Source organism: Paralichthys olivaceus, chromosome 18 (assembly GCF_024713975.1).
Source record: "Paralichthys olivaceus isolate ysfri-2021 chromosome 18, ASM2471397v2, whole genome shotgun sequence".
Lineage (NCBI taxonomy): Eukaryota > Metazoa > Chordata > Actinopteri > Pleuronectiformes > Paralichthyidae > Paralichthys > Paralichthys olivaceus.
In genome coordinates, this window is record NC_091110.1 from 2,465,471 (window position 1) to 2,475,058 (window position 9,588).

At 40.7% G+C, this 9,588-nt stretch overlaps 1 protein-coding gene and 1 long non-coding RNA gene across 2 annotated transcripts; one reads left to right on the forward strand and one right to left on the reverse strand.

The window, feature by feature from the left end:
* Nucleotides 1-7,980, reverse strand: acads (acyl-CoA dehydrogenase short chain). The gene is made up of 10 exons (XM_020082258.2): nt 7,823-7,980; nt 4,986-5,146; nt 4,572-4,721; nt 4,365-4,476; nt 3,251-3,402; nt 2,976-3,146; nt 2,359-2,496; nt 1,264-1,359; nt 1,114-1,170; nt 1-1,021 (listed from the first exon to the last, which is right to left on the reverse strand). Exons 1-10 carry the CDS (start codon nt 7,848-7,850, stop codon nt 869-871), a joined length of 1,218 nt encoding a protein of 405 aa, XP_019937817.1. The 5' UTR covers nt 7,851-7,980; the 3' UTR covers nt 1-868.
* LOC138405423 (uncharacterized) lies at nt 7,384-8,298 on the forward strand. The gene is made up of 2 exons (XR_011239158.1): nt 7,384-7,522; nt 8,115-8,298. It is a non-coding gene; the product is annotated as an uncharacterized lncRNA (long non-coding RNA).
* The last annotated feature ends 1,290 nt before the right edge of the window (nt 8,299-9,588 follow it).

Sequence of the window (9,588 nt, forward strand, 5' to 3'; positions counted from 1 at the left end):
TATTGTAGTTTAGTTTTTATTGTCATTTGCACACAATAAAATATGTACACATATGTCACAGAGGCACAAGAGGTCTGTGAAATCAGCATACAATTCATGACACAGTCTCTTACAGTCTGTGACCAGCTCAAAGGGTTAAATGTTTCAATGTTGAGGCAAACGTTCACATTATCATTCAAGTATCAGCTCTAACTTACATCCACAAGAGCAAATCAGAAAAACACGGTTACACTTCATTGGTTTTCAGTGACTTGTGATTCAGTTTGAAGCAAATCTGGGTCAAGGAACATGAAGACACAGCGTTGCCCCCTGGTGGTTTAACTTCCTCATAGGAAGCAAAGAGCAAACACAAAAATGTGACTCATGTTCTTCAGGAGTAATGAGACAGTGTCGAGGCAAAACCAAGCCTGGTGTAGATTTTAAAAAGGGTCTGTTCACATTTTTATTAAAAAGTAGGTGAGTGTGGAAGTCTGTTTTGACATTCAGGACAACTGTGGTGAGTTGAGGTCCTTACAGATCCATGTGGTTCTGAGCAGCTGAGACCTGAGCTGGACCTGGTTCAAATGTTTGATCAGCCCAGATACAGGTGTCGCTAAACCAACCAGGACTAAAATCTTCTAGACTGCCACTTTGCTTTATTCCTGAATTCCCTTGAGACAATGAAGTATGTAAAATGTAAATGTAAAATCACGTAAATCTCCTGTGAAGGTCTGTACTGTAGTCTCTGACACTGATACAGTATTACAGAGCCTAATCACACTGGCTTTCTTTTGTTTATGGCTGATTCCATGTCTGTGGGTTTAATTATCTGATTTCAGATCTGGGATTAAATGTCTTTATTAAGCCAAAGGCACTGACAGAGGTGTGCCTATGTCTCATATTCCTTCAGTAACTGGTTTGCGATAACCAGTCTCTGGATCTCACTGGTGCCCTCGTAGATCTCAGTGATGCGAGCGTCACGGTAGTGCCTCTCTGCAGGCATGTCCGCCACGTAACCCATCCCACCTAGAACCTGGATCGCCTGATTTGAAGTGCAAATAAACAATGTAAGACACTTGTCTTGAGGGTTTTTTCAACATCATGGAAACAGTCATCATGGTGTAGATCTCTTACCTGATGTGAGCAGAGCGTGGCAGCTTCAGATGCTGCCAGTTTGGCCATAGCTGCTTCCTGCGGGAAGAAAAGCGGAGGGCCATTTACTGTGTGCTGGACTGAAACAAAGTCAAATGTGTGGCGTCAGAGGCGTCAGAGGCGTCTGCGTACCTTAGTGAAGGGTTTCTTTGAATCCCGAAGGAGAGCAGCCTTCCACGTGAGCAGACGAGAGCTCTCTACTGCCACAGCCATGTCAGCCAGTTTCAACTAAACAGATTATTTGATCACAAGAATAAAGAGCAGTTATTAACCTATATGATTTAGAAATGCTAAATATTTATTGGTTCCAAATGGGAGGGCTCATTGGTCCTCTCTCTCTTTATATCATTATCAATAAAAATAATTTACATTAAAAAAGTTAGGGGATGGTTTCAGCATCAAAAAAATCTAATTCCTGCCTAAACCTTGAGGGATAATTACAGACACTTCAGATGTGTTTACTTTCAGTTTTTAATAATATTAAAATAAACTAAGATACCATGTTATATATTATATAATATGGTATCTTAGACCATCTGGGATTAACTGTTAGCTTGACAAATTGGCTACACAGTTTACCCCAAGTCTGCCTTTCACACATGCACAACACAGCGGCAGGTTCTATGCACATGTTCACAACAGCAACAAATCCTCTGCATAATTCAGGCGAGAGCTGGAGCAACCGGGTGCAGCAGACAGAGACAGGAAGTGATGTAATAACTCTGCTGCTTAGACCACGTGATGTGTTTACAGCACCCCAACACCACCATCAGCTCTTATCACCACAGACTCTCTTAACATCTTCTTCAGTGTCTTCTACACGTGTCCCTGCTATTTCACAGGGAAATTTGTTTGCGTCTGTTGCACGTTAGAAGCATCATCAAACCCCCCCCCACTCGCGTGCTGTGAATCCCCTGCTGTGCTCACACATCAACTTCTCCTAGATTTCTACTGACTTTATACGAGGAAGCCAGGCGGATAAACCCTGTAGAAAGTGTCTCAGTTGGACATTTACATTCGCATGCACCCTCTCCAGAGAAAATATGGACGTGCGGAGTCGAGTGCATGTATGAAAGCAGCTTGACTTTGTTGGCTGCCCTCGTGGATTTATTTCTAGCTTAGCACAATTATCAAATTAAAGCTACAAAGTAGTAATAAATTGTTTTCTTTAACGCTGGTCATGCTGCAGTTTAGAATAAGGATAAAGATTTGAACTGGTGGTGTTACCTGTATGCACTGCAGCTTGCTGATGGGGGCTCCAAATGCAGTGCGTTTTTGTGCGTAGTCAGCTGCACAGTCCAGAGAAGCCTGAGCGATACCAAGAGCCTGAGCTGCGATACCGATCCTTCCACTGTCCAGCGTTTGCTGTGACACGGACAAAGATGTTAACTCACCGCTCCTGCAGGGATGCTTCAGTAAGTCTAAGTTTTCATACAGAGTCACATTAATAGATTGTGTGTTTGTGAGTTGTTTCAAGTCCCTAGGCAAGTGAGGACTAATGGAATTAACAGTTCAGACTTTCACACAGAGTAAGTGTTAGATGACATTATTGTTGGATTTGAAAAAGCAGCAATATGGCAAAGACAAGTGATAATTAGCAAATGAAAAGTTGACAGAGAGGATTTTTTAATCAAAATATGGTTTAAATATGTTGAGAAAATTTGGAAAGGTCTATCATTAACATCAATAAGTCTGTTTCTAACACAGGTCTGATTCTCTCTGCAGTTGAATCTTCATTGTGTCTTTTTCCACAGATCCTCATCTCATTATGGAATATTAGTGGTATAACAAGCTCTATGTAAATGCAGTTTCTGTGCAACAGTGAAGTAAAAACTCTGAAATACCATGGCGATCTTGAATCCAGCACCGCAAGGACCCAGCATGTTGCCCAGCGGTATCCTGCAGTCCTCAAGGATGATGTTAGCAGTGGATGAGGCTCTGATGCCCAACTTATCTTCCTTCTTCCCTAGAGAAAGCCCAGGGTGTGGCATGGGGATCAGGAAGGCACTGATACCCTGCACACAAAAAGCAGTTCTTACTAGTGGTACAGTTATACTGCTCAGTTGAACAACAACTCTTCAGCTCTTTGGTCTGAACATTAAAATGTGCTGCATTGTGCCTTGTGTTTGAGTTTCTTGTCAGTGGTGGCGAACACGACTGTGGCAGAGGCATCCCAGCTGTTGGTGATCCAGGCCTTGGTTCCGTTGAGCACCCACTCTTCTCCATCCCGATGAGCTATCGTGGAGGCAGCACCAGCGTCACTGCCATTACCTGCAATTTTAAATGAAACAGTTTTATTTTAAGTGGGAGATTTAAAGAGAAGGCGTCATGAGACACAAGAAGAGACAAACAAAAGATTGAGGAGATGTTCTCAACAACCTGTCTGCCAACTACCTAAAAACCTGGGCAGGTGTTCGAAAGAGAATTTGTGTTGGTGTAAAGACAAAGCATGATCACAGCATATACTCCGATTCAGGTTCTTTACAGCTCACTGCACTAATGATATTTAAGTTTTCTAATGAAGCGTTTTACTCGGTTGCTTAAGTGTACATCTCCGCTGCTCTACAACACATACATCTCCTATGCCTGCGTCTATGTTTACACAGATCTTCAGAAAAACAATAGTCCAGCTAGGGACAGATCTCTCCACCACTGTCATCCCACATGAGGAACTTTCTTCTGGAAGGATGTCGTTAACCTCTCCAGTCAGGCTCCATAGACGTGACAATCTACAACAAGTAGGAGTGATGCTGCTCTGGAGGCCGATGGTGGAGCAACATTTTAATAACTCTTAACAGACAGATTTACGAAGGCTTTTTACACCCGTTTTTCATTGTATATTCAAACAACCACAAGAGGCACAGCCAACACTTATTACTTGTTAACATTTAATCTACATTTGTTCTTCACACTGTTTACATTCATCTCCAGTGATGGTGGCTCTCAGCCATGCTGGGAATGAGAGTTTATCCCTGAAAGCCAGAACATGATGGTGTGGAGGTTTTTCAGAGAGCAATTAAAATGCTGTCACTCTTTGTAGTTGTTTGTTGTTCTAACATCTCAAGAAGGAGTCAGCATTGCATCCTTGTCTGTTGTGTTTCAGACCAGACCTCAATGCAGACTTCCTACAGCATGTGCTAATAGCTGGTATGGCTTAGAGTTTTTCCAGCACATTTGAAAGCAGTTTATTAATGCACATACAGGTAAATAGTGTGTGTGTGTGTGTGTTTTACCTGGCTCACTGAGTGCGAAACAGCCCACCTTCTCTCCTGTGGTAAACGGTGTGATCCACTGCTTTTTCTGTTCTTCTGTACCAAACTTCAATATTGGTCCAATGTAGAGAGACTGAGAACACAATCAGATTCAGGTTACCTCCAAGATTCTGCACAGCCAGCTATGCTATTACTCAAAGTTCCTCTATGCTGGCAGACTGCACTCACATTGTTTACAGAGACCATGACTCCAGTGCTGGCGCAGCCTCGACTGATCTCCTCAATAGCCAGACTGTATGCCAGATAGTCCATCCCTGCACCACCCAGCTCCTCTGGTACCTCCATGGCCATCACCCCCATCGCCCCCAACTCTTGAATCTGGACAATTGTAAGAACATGAGCATATTTGATACCACCTCCTGAAGGGAATAACTGGCTGTACAGTGGCACATTCAGATAATAATTCATCACTACCAGAGACACCTTTCACACAGTCATTTTATACTGCCATTCTAAAAATATACATTTTGTCTATTTTAATGTGGCCTTCTCTTCTAGGCTGAATTGTAATAACAAAAATGGGATACATTTAAGCCCAACTCATAAGGTACAATAAAGGATTGAGACCATATGAGCGCGTACCTGTTTGGCAGGGTAACTTTGCTCTTTGTCGAGTTTGGCGGCGATGGGTATCAGTTCTCTGTCAGCATAGTCTCTGCAGGTCTGCCTCAGTATTTGATGAGTCTCTGGTAACTCTGCTAGTTCAGACAAACTTCGACAACCACTGAGACACAAGCCTAGAGCTGAGGGAGAGAAAAAACAAAAGGTTTCAAAACTGCATATAACCTTGGATGTTGGGTATTGTGATATACAGTATTTATCTGTTGAAGTATAGTGGTTTTTGGGCTAGGTCCAGTGTGGTCTAGATAGAAAAGCAGTACAATTCTCCTTTGTGTTTTTTCATAAATAAAATAAAAGTTTCACAAATCTGAAGCTGTGAATCCAACAGCAGTCGTAAGAATTGTGGTTGTTACACACGCACTAAGCTGTAGTGGGCATCTGTATTGTAATTGGTGGTGGTGTCTTTCTGTCTGTCACAGCATTAACTCATCAGTTTTAATCCAAATTGGAATAATCTTGGCAAGTGTGTTGGGAGTATGGCTGTGGCCTGCAATACTGATTTTTTTTCTGTCAGAGATCAAGGTCACAGCATTGGAATGGACTCTTAAGCCTAATACAATCAAATGAAGAAATCTTTGGATTTTGACCAAACCTTAAATGCGATCTTTAAGGACTGAGACATATAAATGAGCAGGATGGATGAAAACACTGGCCGCTATCAAAGGCTGGGGCTTAGCATATAGATAGATAGATGTACATCTATTGATCCCAATTTGGGAAACTATTGTATCACAGCAGCAGGTCAAGGGCATTTCCCAAAGAGTGAAGAACAAAAGGCTAAATACAAGAGATGAATAAAAAGACAAAGTGCAAATTTGCAATATTTGTTTGAAACGACTAAAGTAATAAATGTGACTATAACCTCTGCAATAAAAATGTGCAACATTTTCTTTCACAGTTATTGCAGCAGTAATACGAGAGTTCTGATGTGGATAGAAACTATAAGAGGTGAGAATTGCTGTGGGCAGGAAAGACTTCCTGTATCTGTCCTTGTGGCAGTGGAGCTGAAACAGTCTGCTGGAGAAAGTGTTCCGCTGTCTGTCCACCAGGTGGAGGAGAGGCTGCTCATGATTGTCTCCACCACCACTTCAAAAGAGTCTGGTTTGCAGCATATCTTGGTCTTATAACTCTTTGAGAAGGTCTTATCTTTAGAAATCTTCATAGATGTCTTCAGGCCTCAAATACCAGAAATTTAACTTCTTTTTGTCTTGTTCTCATTTTTCTCTGCTGGGCTTTTAACCATATCCAAGAGACGTGATCACATCACTCCAGTTTTAGCCTCTTGGCTCCCAGTATGTTTTAGAATGGATTAAAGTAAAGATTTTACTGATTACTTTGACGGCTCTCCATGTTATATGTTTGACCTTTTAGTCCCCTTCCTGCCCTAAGATCCTCTAGCATGGGCCTGATATCTGTTCCGGAAATCCTGTTCACAACTAAAGATGAGAGAGTGTTTGCAGTCAGGGCCCAGAGACCTTCTGAAAGCAGGTCAGCTGAGTGTGCAATTTCTTTAAACATACTTCAATGTCTTTTTCCTGATTTAGCTTAAATTCTGTTTTGCATATATTTATAACTATTGCCATTTAAATGTGATTTTTTCAAAGAATAATTTGTTGTTATTGTTGCCTTGTGAAGTGTTTTCTTTAATCTGGAATTTGAAAAGCTCTCTATAAAAAAAGATTATTGAATAAAGATTACTACTTTTGAATGAGTATTGTACTTATCACATACATCTGATATGCAAGAGTTAGGCAATTCTTTAAATTTAAAAAGTGTTTTTTATTTCGTTATTAGCAAGGACAAATCTTATTTTGCCCCTAAAGCATCTTTGTGGTTCAAGGCCCTAATGATGTGCCTAAATTTAAAAGAAAACTATTTAAAGTCTGCTTGGGGCCCCATGATTAGTTACATAGTTAGATTACAGACATTTCAGGACAAATGAACACTTACTGATACACACTGATAACAACTATTTAATGTATGATTTTACCTGCTCTGTTGGTTTACTACAGACCTGGTTACTGTGTGAGTTTATGCATTTACTTATGTATTTTATGTTTATCATAAACTTTGTATTGCAAGGGGGGAGGGGTTATGTAACAGAAAATACAGACAAACCTATCCATTTTATGTTCTTGTAGCTTAACATTGTCCTCTGCGGTCAAAACATATATTTATTTTTATGATCTTTAATTGTCCAGCAGTCGTTAAGTACTGACCCTGTAAGGACGATCACTCTTTCCTTCCCATGTTGCTCTGCTGTCCGAGCTTTGAACCACATGTCCTGTGTGTCAGTGAAGGCAGCACCAGCTCAGTGGCTGGCTTGTGTGTGATTTAGGTGAAGGGTCACCGTCGACATCAGTCACCTTGGTGTCAGACTGACACTTCGTAACGTGCATGTTAGAAACTCCTCAGAGAAACACTGACAGCAGGTGAACTGCTCTGCGGCCAGCGATCACGACCCTCCTCACTGAACATGAGCAAATAACCCATTTCAGGTTAGCACCTAGCCGGCTAGCTTTGTTTAGCCAAGGAGCTACCGGCTAAATGACATGATTGCAGGTGTCAGTCTGTTACTTGAGTCACTTGACTAAAGCTGGTGGACGTTTTCTTTATAATCTGGTGTTAACCTGGTGTTGAATTCAAATGTCCTCAGGGTAAACACTGACTTCACAGCAGGCTGAGCTAATTGTAGCTCTGTGGCATCCCAGTGCTCGTATAATGCTAATATGAGGCTAGCATTGTCCCCCGCGTCAGTGTTTCTGATATAATCTCTCGTTCACTGTTGGTGTACTCACCTTTCCTCGCTTTGAACAGTGCGGTCATGTTTCCTTCCTCTCGGTTTAATGTACAACAGCAAGCTAACCCGCTCCCTGCGTTCAAACCAGCAGGCTCTTACCAAACTGCTGCCTTCACGTACCGACGGGTGTTTTCAGCCTTCAAGGTTGACAAGTTATTCAGTATAAATGGGTCCGGTTTTCAAATAACTGTGCAAACGTCTATTTGCTTTGGCTCACGTGTGATCATGTCAATTTTTCGTCCTAAAGTACACAGTTATGAAATTACAACAACTTCCGAATTTTTTTTAAGGAGCTTTCAAGGAGCCGTGAAGGCAACATGTGCCCCAAATAGACACCAGAGGAAGGATGCATCAGACTTTGATGCTGGACGTTTGCAGACTTACAGCAAATGCACAATGTCTTAAATGACAGATGATTGACTATTGTTTGTGAATGTATTAAAGACTTGGTTCCAGTCATAATAAAAGATGCTCTGCCAGCCACCGAGGAGGCCCCAGTGGTCATTTAAGAACTTTAGGGGGTTCTATGGGTCCTAGAAGGATACTGTTTTTTTCTGAAGAGGTTCTAGAGCTTGTATTGGTTTTTAAGAGGTTCTGTGATCATTTAAGAAACTGAAGAGGTCCTTTGGGTTTATTTTGTGGCTTGTGAGGAGGTTCTAGATGCTATTAAAGTGGTTTCAGGGGTAATTCAAGGAGTTTGTGGCCTTTTCAAAGGTCCAAGAGGTCACCAAGGAGGTTCCTGAAGTTATTAAATAAGTTCTATTGGTCAAAGGAGATTGTAGATTTAAGAAGGCTCCAGTGAATTTTATGAGGTTCTAAAAGGAGCTTTTGGAAACTGAAATGTTCGACAACCATATATAAAATGTTCTTTTGGTCGAGAAGCTTCAAGGAATCCTTAAACAGGATCACTGAAAATGTGAAACCGTGTATTTCACTGTGAGATTCTGAAACACACATTCTTACAATGAAACCATGAGGACTCATTACTTTCCTGTCATTTATAGTACATATTCTATTGTTTATTAATCTTTCCAGACGGTCTGTTTCCCTAAGTGAATATCTATATTGGCTATAAGATATTAAAATCAACAAACCAGTTAAGAGGTGTAAATTGAGAATGAGAATTATTACTTACTCTTATAAACATTATTCCTGGACTTCAGGTTCCTTTGGGAATAACCACCTCAAATCTAAATAGTTGGGCGACATAAAAAAAATCGAAACTATTTTTAAAACCTCTCAGATATTTGACGGAAATTATTTGTATTTACATCTATCTTTTATCTTCATACATTATTTTTTTGGGAATATGAATTGCATTATCATTATTAATGCAATTGAAAGCAGATACAAGGTATTATTTACTGATGTATGTGTCAAAAGCTTTAAAGGTCCAGTGTGTAAGATTTAGGTAAAGGGGAACTATTGGCAGACATTTAATGTAGAATAATTCTCATGATGTTTTCACTAGTTCATTTCATCTGAATTGTATGAATTGTAGTTTTCTTTACCCCAGAAAAGGCCCTTTATATTTAAATACTTTATATTTACATCGAGGGGGTCCTCTCTACGGAGTCCGCCATGTTTTTTACATTAGTCCAGACTGGACAAACTAAACACCTTTTGAGTTTTTATGACAATTACAGGCTACCACAGGTTCTTTTTCATGTTTGGAAGGAGAGGGTGAGGTGAGGGGTGTTCAGCTGCAACATGCAACTTCAACACTAGATATCACAAAATTCTACACACTGTACCTTTAACTTG